This window comes from Polypterus senegalus, chromosome 4 (assembly GCF_016835505.1).
Source record: "Polypterus senegalus isolate Bchr_013 chromosome 4, ASM1683550v1, whole genome shotgun sequence".
Taxonomy (NCBI): domain Eukaryota; kingdom Metazoa; phylum Chordata; class Cladistia; order Polypteriformes; family Polypteridae; genus Polypterus; species Polypterus senegalus.
Window position 1 is genome coordinate 36,571,571 of NC_053157.1, and position 20,736 is coordinate 36,592,306.

The 20,736-nt window shown below is 36.4% G+C and overlaps 1 protein-coding gene across 4 annotated transcripts in view; it reads right to left on the reverse strand.

The window, feature by feature from the left end:
• LOC120527253 (WD repeat-containing protein 7) overlaps positions 1-20,736 on the reverse strand; it is a 522,770-nt gene that overhangs the window by 438,543 nt on the left and 63,491 nt on the right. For 2 of the 4 annotated variants that reach the window (XM_039750462.1, XM_039750461.1), the window contains exons 10-13: positions 15,826-15,951; positions 10,677-10,812; positions 5,601-5,849; positions 4,057-4,277 (exon numbers count right to left, since the gene is read on the reverse strand). In XM_039750462.1, coding sequence (XP_039606396.1) covers positions 4,057-4,277; positions 5,601-5,849; positions 10,677-10,812; positions 15,826-15,951 — 732 coding nt within the window. The remainder of the gene's footprint in view (positions 1-4,056; positions 4,278-5,600; positions 5,850-10,676; positions 10,813-15,825; positions 15,952-20,736) is intronic. The other 2 variants (XM_039750464.1, XM_039750463.1) reach the window with 1 other exon arrangement.

Here is a 20,736-nt window from a genome sequence, read left to right on the forward strand (position 1 = left end):
TGGGGGGTTCATGAGGTTGCAGGAAAGGGGTGTTTGGCATTCTCCATATCTATGCAAAAGGATGAAGGTCCAAGTATTTAGAGTCCTATATAATTGCGAGACATGGACATTATCTAGTGACCCGAGATGAAGAATGGACTCCTTTAGTACTGTGTCTCTTCGCAGAATCCTTGGGTACCGCTGGTTTGACTTTGTGTTGCTCATGGAGTTCCAAATGAGGCACATTGCCTTCATTGTGAGGGAGCGTCAGTTACGGCACTATGGCCATGCAGCGCGATTCCCCAAGGGTGATCCAGCTCGCAGGATCCTCATTGTTGAGGATGCAAGTGACTGGAACAGGCCAAGGGGACACCCACATAACACCCGGGACTAGACCACGTGTCTGCCTGGGGGTTGGCAACCAGGATCCCAAGCTGTTTCGTGGTGTGATGGGTGCGGCAACGCACTGTACTAATGCATGCTCCGCAACCTGACCTGACTTGACACCATGCCCTGATCTCAAATAGCTTCGGGAAGGCTTGTTTAAGTTCCATCAGTTTACAGAAAGTTACAAAACAATAGCAAAAGATCTTTTGAAATTCACCCATCCATCTTCCAAAACTGCTTTATTCTAAGCTGGGTGGTGGAAAAGCTGTAGCCTATCCCAGCATGCATAGGGCGCAAGTTTATTGCATGGCAAATGGTCTGATAATTATTAAAATCTATAAAAAGGAAAAGGACCACATTCAAACATTTGCAGAACCCTGTTGCTGCAAAGGATAGTCTTATTTTTGCCTAACATAAATGTACTATGGAAATGAAATCACAATATCAAGCAAGGGAACTGTCAAAATTGAAATAAAAAAACTTCATCAAAAAGAATATTTTGTCTGCATTAAGTTTGCAAAAGGCCATCATTAGACCAATGAGATTATAATTATTTTTTTCAGCAACTGTTCTACTTCAACTTAAAAGAACAAAGGGACTGGGAGAAGAGACGCAATTCAGAGGCAAGCAAAGATTGGAACTGGGAAATCAAATTGAGAGTATCAAAAGTCAAAAGGACAAGCAAAAATTCTTAAAGTAGGAGATCATAAGCACAATAAAGACGCACAAAGAGGTTTAGACTATCCACAATCTCAGATAAGGAAATGTCATCAAAGGTGACCTTATATCCTGTTGCCCCGATAATGTCATGTGCCATGGAATTCCGCATCATATCCAAAGCAGCAACAAAAAAAAAAAAAAGGATGTGCTCATGGTTAACAATTGAAAGGCCCAAATAATTTCTATACATTACTAAATGTCAAAACAAAAAATCAATCCAGATAACAATCTCCATGGTCAAAATCCCCAAATGGGCAAAAGAAATACATAGAATAAGCACTTAAAAAGGTCAAGAAAAAATAAAGTAGAAACAACACTATAACAGTATCAAAAATCATGTGTATGGTGAAAAACAAATACTACCTACAAACAAAATATAGTCAATGAATTGGAGTTGGTTAGAAGAGTTTATCTAGCATGACTATTATCCAAAATATTGCAGAAAAACTACCACTGTATACATTAATAGATGACAAGATATTTTATGTTCTGAAATGGAAGTCAAAACCCTAGATCTCAAACAAAAAGAATCATGAGCAAAACTTGAAACAGATACGTCATGCAAGGCAGCCAACAAATTTAGAGATTAAACAGTCATTAGGAAACTATAGGAGATATCTCACTCCTTAAGAATCCTGACTTATACGTAGACTCATATATGTAAGCAGACAATAGCCAAACACAAAGTAAGACAAAAAATAAGATTGAAGAAGAATGTGCCACTACTGCTTGAAACATAAAGAAATGTTAGTTTTCTAGATTCTTATGCATATATACTACTGATTTAAATTTATTTACTTTAGTAGAATTCCTGCTGGTTACAGGCACATTAGCTAATTTGTACTGTTCTTTATTAGCATATATTTGTTCTTCTAAAAATACAATTTTAAATTAAATAAACTTTTTCACTGTAAAATTGTTAATGTAATTGCAACATAATTTTAAAGTTGGATTTCAAGGCTTTTAACAGCCAGTAGCAAGAATCTCTGCTTGACTATACATCAAAAATATTTCCATAAGGGAAGCTGTGGCAACCAAAAGGCCCTAAGCATTTACTTAGGAGTGGAACAGGAAGAAGCTGCCTTGGCACTGTTTAAAACATACACATATTGGCCAAAGGGTAAATAGCCACTTCAGAAAGACATACAAGTCATTTTGATGATTTAATTGCCAGTAATGTGGTTTACCCTCGAGGACATCAAGAGTAAAGCTGCTAAGTAAAGGTATGCTAAGCACTTGGGTGTTATAGATCTAAACCCATACAGTATCTAGCCTTCTCCCACATATCAATTAAATGGTTCAGTCTTTAAGTACAAGTATTGATATGCTATAAACCAGCAGCATAACTAAGAAGGTCATTAAATCTAAGGTTATTCTCCGGAAGGTTTATTTACAGTTTTCACTACTCTGGGTAATGGACAGCAATATTGCTTCTGTCAATCAATGCAAGACGTCATGTTGTTCTACGAAGAGGATATTGCACATGACACCATCCTGTCATGGGAATGAGAGCAGTTTCTATACTTGAGTAAGAGCAAAACATAGTCCTAAATCAATTGCACAAATGGAATGTCTCCCTAAGAACCCTGCTCCTTTACAAAAATACATTTGAATTCTACAAGTAAACAGCAGTATATGCTGTAATCAAATCAGAATCTGAACCTTTATTTTAGTGTAGTTTTATAACAGACCTAAAACTGGATACATTTTTGAAATTACTCTCAAAGATCTGTATATAAAAATGTATTATTGAACTTGTTTAATCAGTTTCAGTGGTACAGGAGACTGGAGCTTATCCCAGTATCATCAGACACAATAGAAGAACCCACTCAGAATATGGTGCCATTCCAGTGCTGGGCCCACTTAGGCACACAACTTCACCTTCTCACAAGGAGCCAGTTTACAATCACCAATTATTTAATGTACATGTCTTCGGGATGTGGAAAAATGACCTGAGTACTTAGAGAAAATCCCGCTAAGACAAGAGAGAATGTACAAACACTACACAAAAACTGAAAGGCCCAGGTTCCCAATGGTGAAAAACAACACATAAGACACAATTCACCGTATTATGCATATATATTTTATGTTACGGCCAAAACCTGTAGTTCAGCCAGTTCCCGAACTGGCCAGTCGTTTCACATTTTGGCTGAAAGGTGCGACCAAAATCCGAATTACTAGAAATGACCAATGTATATGCTATTTTGTCTCAACTCCCTGGCCAAAATCCGATGCGCTGATGTAAGACTGTCCGCTCAAGATGCTTAAAAACTTTCAGATGCAGATTCAGAAGTGAGTTTTCCATTCTGCATGAGAAACTGCTCAAGGTGGGTCTTGTTCAGAAAGTGGACGCCACTTGAGATGGCCTTCCCCTCGCCCAAACACTAACCTTAAGGTCATTAAGTCACTATTTAGGGCTAAAATGATAACAGAAATGTGAAACCTTTGCATTTCTGATTATTGCTTCATCGTGTGACAGGGGTAGAGCTCAGAAAAAACATTTCACATGAGGACATGGATCATCTCCTGATAGATGAGTGACAGGTATACAGCTGCCAGAAAAAGATGGACAGGTTTAAATCAGGAGAAAAGGACATAACTAGATAAAGGAGTGGGAAATGAGCAAAAGGAAATTGGTGGGCTTGTTTTCTTTTTAGGAGGAGTCTGCATGACTCAAACCATGACAGCAGAACAGCACTGCTCACTTCATGGTATCATAAACAGCACCCTTTGGACTCACTCAGAAAAGCAGGTATTGTGTGATTCATTCAGTGAGACTGTGACAATACTATGTAGGTCTTCCAAGTGCACCAGAACCCTTATTGACAAAAACATCTTTTAAATAAAAGAAAAAAACACCTGTTACATATCAAATGGAAAGAAAATGAGAAATTACCAAGGAAAGAATAATAACTTAATGTAATTCTTTATTTTACGTTTTGAGAAAAGAGAACATAAAAAGATACTCACACTACAATTTTCTGGAGGGACCAACAACTGAGTGATTTCACCCCCATGGACACAGAAAACATGCTTCATTTCTCCAGAAAAAATGTCCCATACAATTACAGAAAAGTCCACACCTCCTGAGACAAGACACCTCTGGTCATAACGCGGGGATACTTGATGAGGGTATAGCAGGCATGTCACTTTATTCCGGTGACCTCGAAGAGTTCTGTGTGGTGGCCAGCCTGTTGAAAACATTTATAAATTAAAAACAAATACAGGGCACTGAAAGAATACCCAACATTCATATTTAATGTGAGTGTTTCAAAAGAAGATTCTAATATAAACAGCACAACTGGTAGCAAAAATCCACCAAGCCCTTTAAGAATTACTACAAAGATACCCTCTTAAAAGTATATCAACTCCTTGAAAATAAAGTAATCACTAATGCCAGAGCAAAAATAATAATTGTTCAAATGATATACAGTGACAATACTGTGAATTTAATAAACCCAACTTCCTAATACAATTACTATAAGCTGAAATAAAATGAGAAGATAACAAATTACAAATACGAAATCATTTCTTGAGAAAAAGAAGTGTACATGTAGGTACGTTTTTTTATTTCTTCTTTCTGCAGCTTATTTCAGCACACACTTGTTTAAACTGGAAGAGGAGCCTATTAAATTTAATTTGTGTACATTTCTGAGTCACTACTGGTTGTCCATCTTCATATTTTAAGTAAGACAGAATAGCACAAAAATGACTGTTTTACCTATTAACATATACTTTGTATTTAAGGAAAAGCACAACACTCCATTTCAAAGGGTTTAAATGAGAAAGTATTGCTTTTTTATAAGTATACAAAGTATAAAAAAGCATTACTATAAACATATATAACCCAGAAACTTAAGTTCTAAATGAGGCATGTTTAAGATTTGCTTTATACAAATGTTGGAAAAATAATCTGCTAGCGCTGAATTCTAACAGCAGCCAAAAACAATAAGGTTTAAAGGCTCCATAGTTTTACTAAGCTTCCATAATGAAGACCTCAAGGGAATAGCAATATTGATATTTAAAAGGTAAAAAAGGCCTTTTCTATGAATACTAAAATGTGTGCTCAACAATTCATACTTTTGGAGATGTACCATTATTGACTGTTGCCAGAGGGCACTGCACAGCCTTATGTTTCCACAGAGGCAAATAAATGAATGAAATGATTTATAAAAAAAAAAAGAAAAGGTAGATGGGTAAAATAATGTTAGGATAAATACCTAACTGAAAAGTATAGGAAAAGAGAAAAAAGGAGATAATCAGCATTTACGAAGTGGAATAGAAGATGAATTTTTTCAGGTAGGAAATGTAACAGAACTTTTCCATTCCCCTTAATAGCTTGTACAACTTTCTGGTTGACATAACCACTACTTGAAAAGTCCACTGGAAATGTGTATAGTGTAAAGGAGAAACTGTGAAGTTAACCAGCTAACTTACCCTGAACCCCTAAGCAAAAAAGATATTTAAATGGGGTCATTTTGAATAGTACCTTTCAATGCATCACATTAACATACCTCGCCTGAGCATATGTTCTCCTTGCAGTAGCTGTACAATTGCAGTCTGAGTGGCTGGAACAATCACGATACTGCCATCCTCTCGTCCACATACCAGTCGCCCATGAGAAGGAATGTAAACACTTGCTGTCACTTTAAGAGGTGTTTCTGTACCAGGGAGCATGCTTAGTTGGTCAATAATACCAGCTGGTTTAAGAGACAGTTTATCAAATGACTCTTGAAGACTTGTTGATGCTGTAACCTGTACTTCTAAGTGAGGGTGAAAAAAGGAAAATAGTACAAAGCAAAAATTCGTTTTCAAGGAACTAGTTAAATCTTATTATTGTGTTTATTAATATCAATCTGAACATTTTAAACAATGTGCCATGTGTCCCTGCTGTGATGACTAGTTCATTTGTCAAATACAAAAAATCATTTTATTTTATCAGTTTTCACATTAAATCTAGAAATGTACCATCATCAGGTTTTATTCCTCCCACCTATTAGGATATCTTTCTGTGTTGCCAAATGGCACAAGCTGCTCTTTTAAACTGCTTTTGGAATTAAAGGATTTTATAAAGAATTCTCAGAATGTGTCCTTTTTCATGTCTAAAGGGCATCCACTAGGTTCTCTGTGGATATTGCATTTACAAGGTTCAAACCTACCACATACAATATTTACAGAGCTCAAATTGTCTTATAAATGCAAAATTCTGGCTTCAAAGATAAGGATTTAAAACTTTCATCTGGGACTGATCATCCATAACAAAAGAACAAACAGATGACAATAAGACTTTTATATGTTTTATACACCATTTATGACTCTCTATAATACGCCTAGAGCTAATCCAGATTAAACAGATTATTTACTAATCAAAAACAAAAACTGCATATATTACTAAACTAATGGTGTAAAGGGCAGTAATTATGAAGCAAGCAGAGGTCTTTAACAATTTTAACCTTTACAATTTAATTCATTATGTCCAGGGCAGTTACTGGTTATTCATGTATATCTGTCTTCATAAAATTACACTAGCATATCACCATATCTTCTGTTTCAAGTAGACTATTCTAACAAGCTTTGTGGAAGTAAGGCTTAAGTGAAGGATTTGGCAGGTCCACAAGTATGCCTCTTTCTCAAAGAGACCAGTGAGTATGGCAATGGATAAACTCTATCACACTGTGCTGGGCGAAAAAAAGACAAAAGGAAGCCTGATTATTTTCAATGAAAATTTTGTAGTTTGTTTGTTACTGAAAACTTTCAGAATAATGATTACATGGACAAGAACGATTATACGCCTAAATCAAGATCACTAAAGAGCAAATTATATAATGCCGCCAGTTATTCTAATCTGTAGTAGAAGGGTTTTATAACGTGTTAGCCATTATGGATGCAATGAGAAGTCAAGCAAAGTGACACCTTCACTACACCTTTGACTACAACTTTCCTGAAGAAGGGGCCTCAACAGCAAGCATATTGTAATCTGTTCAGTTAGCCAATAAAAGGTGTCACTTTGCTGGATTTCTTACAGAGGTAATCTGAATTATAACAACCATTGTAATGAAAGTTGAAAAAGTGGAAAATACAACAATTATATACAACCCCAATTCCAATGAAGTTGAGACATTGTATAAAACGTAAATAAAAATGGAATACAATGATTTGCAAATCCTTTTCAACCTATATTCAATTGAATACACTACGAAGACAAGATGTCTAATGTTCAAAATGATAACCTTTAAAGTTGTTTTGCAAATCTTCATTCATTTTGAATTTGATGCCTGCAACACATTCCTAAAAAGCTGGGACAGGGGCAGCAAAAATCTGGGAAAGTTGAGGAATGTTCAAAAACACCTGTTTTGAACATTCCACAGGTGAACAGGTTAATTGGTGTTTGTCATGATTGGGTATAAAAGGAGCATCCCCAAAAGGCTCAGTCGTTCACAAGCAAGGATGGGGCAAGGTTCACCTCTTTGTGGACAACTACGTGGGCAAATAGTCCAGCAGTTTAAGAACAACGTACAACTGCAAGGAATCTAGGGATTTCATCATCTACTGTCCATAATATCATCAAAAGATTCAGAGAATCTGGAGAAATCACTGCACGTAAACGGCAAGGCCGAATACCAACACTGGATGCCTATGACCTTCGATCCCTCAGGCGGCACTGCATTAAAAACCAACATCATTCTGTAAAGGATATTACCACGCGGGCTCAGGAATACTTCAGAAAACCAACCAACACAGTTTGTCGCTACATCTACAAGCGCAGTTAAAACTCTACCATGCAAAGCGAAAGCCATATATCAACACCACCCAGAAACACCACCAGCTTCTCTGGGCCCAATGCGAAGCCACATTCTGCATGTGTTATAACAACGTGGCTTCGTAGTAAAAGAGTGCGGGTACTATACTGGCCTGCCTGCAGTCCAGACCTGTCTCCCACTGAAAATGTGTGGCGCATTATGATGCACAAAATACGACAACGGAGACCCCGGACTGTTGAGCAACTGAAGTTGTACATCAAGCAAGAATGGGAAAGAATTCCACCTACACAGCTCCAACAATTAGTGTCCTCAGTTCTCAAACGCTTATTAAGTGTTGTTAAAAGTAAAGGTGATATAACACAGTGGTAAACATGCCCCCTGTCCCAGCTTTTTTGGAACGTGTTGCAGGCATCAAATTCAAAATGAGTGAAGATTTGCAAAACAACAACGAAGTTTATCAGTTTGAACATTCGATATCTTGTCTTTGTAGTGTGTTCAATTGAATATAGGTTGAAAAGGATTTGGAAATCATTGTATTCTGTTTTTATTTATGTTTTACACATCATCTCAACTTCATTGGAATTGGGGTTGTACATAGATTTAAGAAATCCCACAATCCTTATTCATATACATGGATTAGAAAAAGGATGAACAGATGAATATCCATACACTAGATGATTAGACAACAGTGTACTGTACAGTTGCTGAATATAGCAGCATGTTGTCATGTGTCAAAACAAAGCATGAAACTCTAAAATGTTAAACTTATTTAGTTTTGTTACTAATAAAAGACACATTTCATACAACTGTAATTTACTAATTCTCTCAGCTATATAATCCTAAAAGAGAGCTATAGGTTTACTACAAAAGATTTTTCTGGAGAGCAAAAACATGACAGGAAAATGTAAATTTCATGTCTAAATATATTTTTGATTTATTTAAACATAAGCTTGTAAATTTATATTTTTCACAAATTATAATATTTATTGTACATAAATCTTTTTACCATTAGATGTAATTACTACCATTTTAAAAATAATACTATATATACAATGGATTATTATATGAATTACACATTCCTAAAGCCAGTTACTTGAACATTATTAAATAAGAGTACTAACTACTTACCATTTTTAAATAATGAACCATGTTGTACTGATGAAAACTTTTAACATCCTAAATATTTCCTAGATTTATGGTTCCTTATAACTGCATTACAGTAAACAAACAGGTCCATCATGGCAGAGACTATACTCTGACAAGTAAAGTCAACTATGGGATCTAACAGATAAGTGTATTACTTCTGAAATCAAGTAAATAAGCTGAAGATATCAGTTTTGGAGTGGCCCCAAAAAAAGAATGAACGCATGTTCAAGTGCCAAGTGAATACTGTAAATAATAATTTAAAACACCACATTACCTTGATTTGGTTTTTAAAACTTTTACATTATTTTCTTTCAGTTTTTATATAACAAAGTAGTTTGTGTAGATTAGCTATAAAGCTTAACATAAATAGGTGTCTGTATGACCATGTTCCTCGAGAGATTCGTGGGGGACGGAGGGGGGGATTTCTTGGAAAGTATGTTGTTCTGGGGTCCCAAATAAGGGTTCCTGTATAATCAGAGTGAGTGATGTGTCTGTATACTTGGAAACACATCAACGCCATTCTCAGAGTGTGCAGGACTCTGCCAGGGCTGTGCTTTGTCTCATATCCCGTTGGTGATTTCCATGGATAAGGAAATTATCAAGGTGCAGCTTGGTAGAACAGGGTGTCCAGTTAAGTGGCCTTAGAATAGCATGACTGCTTTTTGCAGACAACATGGACCTGTTGGCTTCATAGTACTGGGAACTCCTGCATGTGTTTGAACAGTTTACGACTGAGTGTGAAGCAGCAGGGATGAGAATCAGTACCTCCAAATCTGAGTCCATGGTACTCAGTAGGAAAAAAGCTGGACTGTCCTCTCTGAGTGGGTGGTGAGTTGCTGTTTCAAGTTGAGGATTTTAAGTATCTTGGGGTCTTGTTCATGAGTGAGGGGAAAAAGGGATGGAGATATTGACAGACCAATCAGGGTGGTTAATACAGTTACGTGATCACTATACTAATCCATGGTGGTGAAGAAGGAGCTGAGTAAGAACTTAGTAAGAAGGCAAAGCTGTCAATCTTATGGTCATGAGCTTTGGGAAATAAATAAAAGAGCAAGATTGCAGGTACACTCTGCCTAGATGATCTTCCTCAGCAGTGTGTCTGGGTTCTCCCTTAGAAATAGGGTGAGAAGCACACACATTTAGAGGAGGCTTAGAGTAGAGCGACTGACCCTCTGTCTCGAGAGGAACCAATTGAGATGGTTCAGGCATTTGATATGGATGCCTCCTGGACACATCCCTGCAGAAGTTTTATGGAAAATGTTCAACTGGGAGGGTTTCCCAGGGAGGATTATATCTCCCAGAAGGGCTGGGAACATCTTGGGATCCCACAAAATGAGCTGGCAAGTGTGGCTGTGGAAAGGGATGCATGAGCTTCACTGCAAAGAGTGTTGCTCCCACAACCTGCTCGGATAAACACGAAATGAGGTGAGAGGATCTGAATTTCCAAGATAAAAAAATTAAAATGTAGAAACATCCAGTTATTAAAGCATCAGTGTATTGCAATGGTCAGAAGCTAAGGTTCCGTCTATATTAGGAAATACTGTATTTTAAAAGCCACAACTTTAACTTTAATGTGGAAAGTAACACTTTATTCAACCCTTCACATTAATATTGGGTCAATATTTGCTATTTTTATTATTAGAAACTTCATGATGTTGGCAAAGACAAAACTGGCTCAATTACCTTTATCTTTCTCCTCAAATGTGTCCATAACACTCCAAATTGAGAGTCTTCCAGCAGAGTCCCCCTGAACTAACAGTTTATGGAAAGGCTCCCTGCGGCCATAAAAAAAGCGGGTAACCGGTGGACATATAAGTAGCTTTGAAGAAGAAAAAAAAAAAAAAAAGGAAAAAAATGTAAAACAATTGCATTAGCTACTGAATATATTTTAAAATATAGCAGAAAACACAGAAACATCTGCTTATAGAGCAAGAAAAAACAGAACCCTTTGAAAGCTTGCTCAGCCTACATAATCTAATGAAAGCCAAACACATATTACCTTCAAGCGTATATGAACAGTTCTGTAGTACCCTTACTGAAATAAGTGTTTTAAATACTTGTATATTGTGCACAAATGTTAAAAGACAACTGTTAACTGTGTCAAGTGCTATTTTTTTTATTACATACACAGAAAACAGCAAAGTTTAAGATTGTCAGTTAAAAATTGCTACGACATTTGAACACATTATCAGCAAATATTAAATGTTGTAATTTTAATAAGAACTTTTTGACTTATCATAAATATTTAAGGGTAAGTAACAAAAAAAATATTAGCTTTGCAAGATAAATAATTCACACATAGAGAAAAAACAGACACACTTAATATACATTTACAACATTTACTCACAAATATGTTGGCTTAATACATTGGTCACACTAGAATCTGGATCATAAAATGGGACGTAAAAGGAATGACTTGGATATAAGCCACTTTAGAAAAATAAATTGCAGGTAAAATACAGTACTATTCACCATTAACTGTATAAACACTCACACATTATGACCACTTTTTCTTACTGCATCTCATTCATTAAACTACAGACCAGAAACAGATGTCCTTTTTTGTTCTGGTACAGGACTATTATTAATACCTTCAATGCTCATGAAATAATCATTTGAAACACTTAAGTTGCTTATTTATTGTTATATAGACTTAACATTCTGTTTGAGCTAAGTTACATTGATTAGTGACTATAAATTGACTTTGTAAAAGTGCAAGTGAAGGCATGAATCGGTCCTGCGTTGACTGTTGCCCTGTAGGTAGTTACTTCCTACTCTGCGTCCAATGCTGACTCAGAACTGGATTAATGAGGTTTGAAAATGTTATCTGCATACAGTAGGTCTCCCAATAGTAAACTCAGAGCACGCTAACTTCTGATACAGACCAAAGGGAAAATAATAAGTGCCCTAAAAATGGGGTATGCTATGCAGAGAATATTGGCACACTGTTAATTGAAATTTCACAATCTATAAAAGATGGCAAATTTTGTTCAGTTGATACAGACCTGAAATTGCCACATTCAAGCATAACAGTAAATTCAATATTTTTTGTCTTTTAGAAGGTTTTTTTTTTAAATAGAAAGACAAATAACATCCAAACATAAGACAAACTAATAGTAACAGTTTATCAATGCATCAATAATAAACACAATATATTTTTTAACTGCCTTTTATTTTTAAAGCATATTCTTGTAAATGTGAGATGCCCTAAACAGACTCAGTACTAACAACATGAGTTATGTTTTTAAACTTAATTTCTAAAGAGGAGTTATGATGCATCATTATTTTGCTAATTCTATAAATATTAGAGTGTAACTGGGAACTATTAATACGTGTGCAGGCTATTTACAAGCCCTGCTCAGGTAGCAACTAGTCATCCAGTTCATATTTATACATTTTTTACAACTGCTGAACAAAAAACGTTTTTTTCCTGTTAAGAGTATCAACAGAACTGAAACACAAGAAAAACATGAAGGAAAACATCACTTTCCATAAACTAAACAAGATGTTGCTTCCTGGAAGAATAGAGCTGAAAAAAGAAAGTACTTACTGTTCTTTGTTTTTATCGATGCTGTTACTTTCAAAGTACCTGTATAATGGACTCAGATTTTCTCAGGGCTCTGAACTCAATCTCCATTACATGTAAGACAGAGTAAACTCTCAAAGGCATTGATAAAGTAAATCCAGCAAAATTCTCTCAACTTAACAGTGATTCACATACTTGAGGACATCAGTGAAAATGAATGGGTAGTGTATTTTAAGACTAAAGCAGGGAAGCACTTCTTTACTTAGAGAGTTGTAGTTGAAGCAGAATCTTTGACAGAAGTATCTGGATGACATATTGGGACAGCTTAGCTATTAGCTAAACAATCAAGCTTGATGTTCTTATATTCTACACGTTTTTCTTTTGTATACCAAAGTGTTTTATTCCTTTCAAAAGGCATTTATCTATTAATCCATATTGAGAGGTATTGGAACATAAGAATAAAGTTTGGTACATATTGAAATTATTAAAGGATGCAAATAATTTTTAAACATATGGAACGTTAATTATAAAAATATTATTCTTGCACTCCTTTCCTTTCACTTTCTTGCACCAGAATGATTTTCTGATGCAGTGAAGATTCAGTTGCAGTAGGTAGAAAGATGCATATAATGGGAGAGTTAAAAAGGTTCAAATCTTCAATTTTCAATCACATAGACATACTGAAAACAAGTAAACTGCAAGCTAAATTATTCAAGTGGGAACAATGCGGAGATAATAAAGGAAAGCAGCAAAGAACATTGAAATTCTCTGCATCTTCAATTAATCTGTCCAAATTTTAATCCCACTTTTTCCATTACTGGGACACAGAGATCCAAAGCCAATCCCAGCAACATTTGGCACCAAGCAGGAGACTTTGTGGAATATATGCCAGGTGGATGCAGGCAATCAATTCAGCACAGGAATAAAAAACGTTCACCTAATGATATCACAGATATCAATTATTATGCAAAAGAACAGGATGAAAGGTTAATTCAAATAAACCCACACCCTATGTGTGGATGAAGACCTCGATTCAAGCCATGTTCCCATATTTATGGAATTTTAAGAAAAAATGTGCATACATTACTGTGGTTATGATATGAAATGTCTCGATTAAATATCAACACAGACCTTTTAATAGCCACTGAGCATGGTTATAGCAAATAATTTAAGTAAGACCCTTGAAACCCTAGAGCTTAAATGATGAATTGAATTTATACATGGGACTTCTTATGTTCAGTACTTTACAATGAAACAAATTAACTTTTGTACTTTGAAAGGCAAGATGAAGACATAATGCCTGGTGCTGATGTTTCACAGTGCAAAAGTTTAGACTTTATTTTCACATGTATGATATCTACATACTACTTTTCCATCTGCAACTAGGAGTTCATTGATCCTAATACTGTATATGATACTAACATGCTACAGCTTCTTCCTGAAACTAAAAATACAGAGCATGAAGGAGCTAATTTGCTTTAACATTGTATCTCTTACCCAACAATCAATAGTGTGGGAATGATTTCTGAATTTCCTTTTAAGCTCCTGCATATCTTAATCCTCTATGGGTAGATCTTAAGCATAGTTAATAGATGTGATACTTCTATCCGCTTTAATACTATTTATCTTATCAACAATAACATAGGTTTTGGCAAAATTTTGGTTAAACTTTGATTAAATCTATTTCTTCCACAAAGCTACTTTTCCTGCTTAAGGGATATTGCTTGTTCTCAAAGAGGTTTTATTTTTTTTTGTGAAAATCTCAAAGAAGAAATATTTTTCAACCAGTCAGTACTGTACAGGAGGCCAAACCACATTTAATTCATGCTAAATTTTGCACTTAACTATACTAAAGACAGGGATAATGCATGTGGCCAGCAATACATTCCAAGTTTTTTACAATACATTTTCTAAAAAGCCATTAACAACTAATTCTAAATGCACAAATTAAAAAGTACAACTTTGCTTTTGAGATAATATGCAATTTTAATAGTACCAGGATCAGGTTTGTGTTTTCTTCACAGTTATTTTCTGGTGTTCGTTGCACCATGAATTGATGTCTTTGGACACATTAAGAGTAACACAATGCTATGCCACATGTGTCTCAAACACCAGCATAAGAACTAAACTTAATAGGTATTAGTTTTGAAATCATGATTTTGCAGGTCTGCTCTTCCAGGTTTTGCTTGACTAAGACAAGATATTGCTGGACATATTTTGCAGCAGACATAGGATTTTGCTTAGCATTCTAGTTTCCTAATCTTTGGCACTCAAAAAATAATTGGAAATTTAGCAAATAAAAAAAGACAAAATTATTAACATTAATATTTTTCTGGTTGGCCAGATCTTAACAGTACTTTTAACCCACTGGGAATATGCAATTTCATTTATTTCCGTAATACGGAGAACAAATGCATAACTTCATACTGACACAGCAGGACATGTCACATGCCATATGACATAATAAAGTGACCAAAAACAAAAGTGTTAAAATTAAACACTAATACAGACACAAATGACATGTCTTTCTCAAGGTTTCAAATGCTGCAAATAGATCTGACTTTCAGTCATACTGAGCAATGCATCAAGATGCCTTTTATTACTGTTTACTAAATACTTCCAATTGACTATACATCTACAATTAATAAGCAGTAAGGCAATATAATGTTTAATTAAAAAAAAAAAGCAATAATCTGAGCAACTGCTACTGGCACACAAACCCACTCAGGTTGCATCAGTGTAAAATTCATCAGAAAATGTACAATAGTTAAGACAGTTTAGAGAGCCTAAAATAAGAAATGAAAAGAGCCATCACCCACATTCTAAGTGCAAGCTGCTGCTAAAATAGGAAAGAAAGACGGCATTAAACTCTAAAGTACTCTCAGCCTTGAACAACAAATTTGTCTTGAAGAACTTCAGCTGCAAAAGAGGAGAACACAGAACGTCTCGACAGCTAATTTATTAATGGCACTTCATTAATTTCATAATATAATACATAATAGCTTCATATTCTTATTCCAGTCACAAAATATTTTCTTCAAAACAGTTGTAAATCTTCATTAAAAGTGAAATCTTAAATAATTAAAAGGTTTACTTCATTTTACATCTTCAAGTTTTACCTTCACTCCACAAAAGCATAAAGTACTTATCGCTTTATAAAAACAACAGCCGAAAAAACTTAAAATAAGTAAATGGCAAATTAAAAACACTGCTATAAACAGTTCTTTAAGAAAATGTTGTAACAAGGGCTGAGACTACACAACTACAAAGCCACACGGAAGGGGGTCAACTGGTGACAGGTCTTACTGGAGCCTCTATAGGCTGGATGTGGCACAGCAGCTCAGGGGTGTAAAGCTCCCAGGCTCTCTCGAAGTCACAGACATGATCACGTGAAACCTCGACAATGGTATCCCCCTCAAACCTTTGCAAGTCCTGTGAGATACTCCCAGAAAATAGGAGCAATAAAATGATGTATGAGAATGGCAAAAAGAAAAACAAACTATACAAAAAATCTACAAGAATTTACACAATGCAGCATGATAAAAATCATATTTAAAAAAAATTAAATGCTACAAAAATCCTTCAAAAGCTGTATATTATCTTTACAAAATGTTTACAGAAATAGGCAAACATACACACACACACACACACACACACACACACCCCACACACACACACCATACAAACTGACAATTGCGAAGCACAGCATGAAATCTACCATAATTATATTTTTATTGGGGACTGAAAGTAAAGTTTTAGTAAGACGTTAATTGACTTTAATCTTTCTTTCCCTAAAAATGACCAGCATTTTTATCATAATTAAGACAAGCAGCAATAAATAAAGCTCTGGCTTCCTTTTCAACAAATTAAAACTAACTTTGCATCTTGCTGCTTTGAGGTTTTTATTTTATTAACCACAGATCATTTTTATTACCTACAAAAAGATTATTAACATTTTCAGAAATTGTAATTGTTTGAATTGATATGTTGCACTACTTGACATGTCCCATAACTTATGCTTTGTGACCATTATCCCAGAAGCAGTATAAGCTGTATTCATAATTTAAGTTTTCATAAATTCTATATAACTTTGATAAAAGATTGTTGACTAGTGTTCAAATTCATTATTCTATCCATCCATTTTCTAAATCCATTCTTCCAGAGCTAAGGCACAGGAAAGATATTGCCTATCCCAGATAGCACTGGGTGCAAGGGAGGAACTATCCTTGAAAAAAAGTGCCAGCAAAACACACACACACAGCAGGGGCAGATTTAGCATCAGTTGTCCATCTAAACTGCATGTCTTGGGACTTATTGTTGATCTGCAGAATTCTCCAAAACATTTTTCTCAATAAGTTTGCTGGATCTCTGGGGACATTCTTCACCATATACAGTGGTGTGAAAAACTATTTGCCCCCTTCCTGATTTCTTATTCTTTTGCATGTTTGTCACACAAAATGTTTCTGATCATCAAACACATTTAACCATTAGTCAAATATAACACAAGTAAACACAAAATGCAGTTTTTAAATGATAGTTTTTATTATTTAGGGAGAAAAAAAATCCAAACCTACATGGCCCTGTGTGAAAAAGTAATTGCCCCTTGTTAAAAATAACCTAACTGTGGTGTATCACACCTGAGTTCAATTTCGTAGCCACCCCAGGCCTGATTACTGCCACACCTGTTTCAATCAAGAAATCACTTAAATAGGAGCTGCCTGACACAGAGAAGTAGACCAAAAGCACCTCAAAAGCTAGACATCATGCCAAGATCCAAAGAAATTCAGGAACAAATGAGAACAGAAGTAATTGAGATCTATCAGTCTGGTAAAGGTTATAAAGCCATTTCTAAAGCTTTGGGACTCCAGTGAACCACAGTGAGAGCCATTATCCACAAATGGCAAAAACATGGAACAGTGGTGAACCTTCCCAGGAGTAGCCGGCCAACCAAAATTACCCCAAGAGCGCAGAGACGACTCATCAGAGAGGTCACAAAGACCCCAGGACAACGTCTAAAGAACTGCAGGCCTCACTTGCCTCAATTAAGGTCAGTGTTCACGACTCCACCATAAGAAAGAGACTGGGCAAAAATGGCCTGCATGGCAGATTTCCAAGACACAAACCACTGTTAAGCAAAAAGAACATTAGGGCTCGTCGCAATTTTGCTAAGAAACATCTCAATGACTGCCAAGATTTTTGGGAAAATACCTTGTGGACTGATGAGACAAAAGTTGAACTTTTTGGAAGGCAAATGTCCCGTTACATCTGGCGTAAAAGGAACACAGCATTTCAAAAAAAGAACATCATACCAACAGTAAAATATGTTGGTGGTAGTGTGATGGTCTGGGGTTGTTTTGCTGCTTCAGGACCTGGAAGGCTTGCTGTGATAGATGGAACCATGAATTCTACTGTCTACCAAAAATCCTGAAGGAGAATGTCCGGCCATCTGTTCGTCAACTCAAGCTCAAGCAATCTTGGGTGCTGCAACAGGACAATGACCCAAAACACACTAGCAAATCCACCTCTGAATGGCTGAAGAAAAACAAAATGAAGACTTTGGAGTGGCCTAGTCAAAGTCCTGACCTGAATCCAATTGAGATGCTATGGCATGACCTTTAAAATGCGGTTCATGCTAGAAAACCCTCAAATAAAGCTGAATTACAACAATTCTGCAAAGATGAGTGGGCCAAAATTCCTCCAGAGCGCTGTAAAAGACTCATTGCAAGTTATCGCAAATGCTTGATTGCAGTTATTGCTGCTAAGTGTGGCCCAACCAGTTATTAGGTTCAGGGGGCAATTACTTTTTCACACAGGGCCATGTAGGTTTGGATTTTTTCTCCCTAAATAATAAAAACCATCATTTAAAAACTGCATTTTGTGTTTACTTGTGTTATATTTGACTAATGGTTAAAAGTGTTTGATGATCAGAAACATTTTGTGTGACAAACATACAAAAGAATAAGAAATCAGGAAGGGGGCAAATAGTTTTTCACACCACTGTATTTTCACAAGGCCAGTATGACATCACAGAGCTGTAGCAAGCAATGTTGGATGGGATCGTCCTTGTATATAATGCTGATCCTAGTAGCTGGCAGTATGCCAGCTCAACCGATATAAAGACAAAACTAGCTCAGATTCTCTTTCCTAATTGACTTCAATAAGTTCCTGGACTGCCAAACTTGAGGTGAAGCAAATTCAGTGGGATTTCTTCATTACTACTCTGAACTGAAGGAATAAACTGTGGAGAGCATGCAAAGTCCTAGTTAGGAGTACCCATGAATTGAACCCCTGCCTCTTTGTTGCAAGGCAGTGTGGTATAGCAGGTCTGTGGCTTAGAAGAAAAGGCCAGTTTTAAAACAAATAATCGTTGCACTCGGAGTTTAAAGAGGGGGGCGGTAGTGTGGCCGGAGTGGTTCTCAGACGCGGTGTGGTGCGGGCGTTTCCTCACTTAAGTGCACAGGTAAGGAATCGTCCCTATCTGTAATGGATGCAGGGAGCTACTAATCGCCACACCTGTGCCACATCCCCATTATAAATAGGAGAAGCGCGAGTGCAGAGAAAGGAAAAGATCTGAAAAAGAGGATGGAGGTTAAGAGAAAGGAGAAAAGGCAGGAAGTTGAAAGACAGTGAGTCAGTGAGCAAGCAAGCGAGCGAAGGCTCACTGTAAGAAAGTCAGGCAGCTGAGACAGGTGAGCCCTTGCGGAGTGTTTGGCTGGCACCCAGGGGCAGACTGATTGGGTCACTCCTGCTGAGTTTTGCAAAGGAGCAGGAGTCACCACGATTGAGGATGGCTTACCATGTAAGACTGAGAAGGCAGCAGAAGTCAGAGATTTGGGATCATAACCCCAGTGTGAGCACACTGGCCATTGGTGGAACAGTCCTGCAAAGCTGTTACAGAGGACGTAAGGCAACCTGACGTGGAGGTGGTCAGCTGTCGGTAGGGTGACTCCCCTGGTGCAGAGCCCGGATGGGAGAAGTAGGGGTTTTGGTTTTAAAGGATTGATTCCAGCCATTGTTTTAACTTTGTGTGTTAAAGTATTTATTTATTGGATTTTAACCTCCACATTTTCACTGCTTTTAATGGATTATTTATTTATTGACATTTTGATGAACTGCACTTTTATTTGGACACTGTTTTGATTTTGTAATAAACGCACTTCAGCACCTTTCCCCTTACTTTGTTGGTGTCCTCAATGTCCAACTCATCCGGGTATACTACCGACGGTGTTGGGTTCAAGAGGCTCCCTAAAGGAAAGTGGGAGCCATGGAGTAGAACCCGCATCATCACAGACAGCAGTGCTACTACTGCTCACAGTTGCCATCTAAAATTTATTTCCTCTTTTAGGCAGTATTAAAAACATTTTGATTACTATTAAAAGAAAAAAAATTAAAGTGAAAGACGTGAGATCTTTGAAAGTATGGTAGCCCGTATGGTCTCTTTGTTGTCTTAACCTTATCGACTAATTCCTGCTACATGCTAAAGTGATTTGAAGTGTACCATGGGGAGAGCATTGCCTCACTACAGAGTTCACTCACACTTATGCCCTCACTCATTCAAACTACACCAACGCAGAGTTACTGCTTAACATAACATACTTTTAATGGTTAACTCTGATATGTAATACTAAAGCACAGCATTAATGGACTTAGATCTTTTTATGACAATCAACTTTAAATTGATCTGTTTACTGTATGTTTATCCTAATCTGTATTTTTATGTGTGTACATCATATAATCTGTAAAATGTACAAGGTTTTACAAGTTTTGTTACTGCACGCTGAGACTGTAAATAAACTAACTTGATTAAAGAATTTCTCAGCAAAAGTAGCATTTCATTGCAGTTTTTAACACTAGAATTACCAAAGCCAACGAAAAAACTCGTAAATTCGGTGCACCTTAAATCCCTTCGCACCTCTCCGTCAGCGTCTTTTGTCTTCTAAATGTGTTGATAAGCCCAAGCAGCAAGCAGACTGCTATACCATACCCCCGAACCCCCTTAGAACGGGCAAGAAATTCTCCTAGTTTCTGCCTTGATTAATTATCTGGAAGTGGGATACCCAGAATTGTAAGGGGAAATAATTAGATGTATGTTTTGTGGCAACAACAATGTGTGTAAACACATTGTTAAAACAAACGTTTTTCATGTTTTAGTAATAAATAACAAAATGTAGACATGAACTGTATAATGTGTAAAGGCTGATGGGCAAATATCAAATA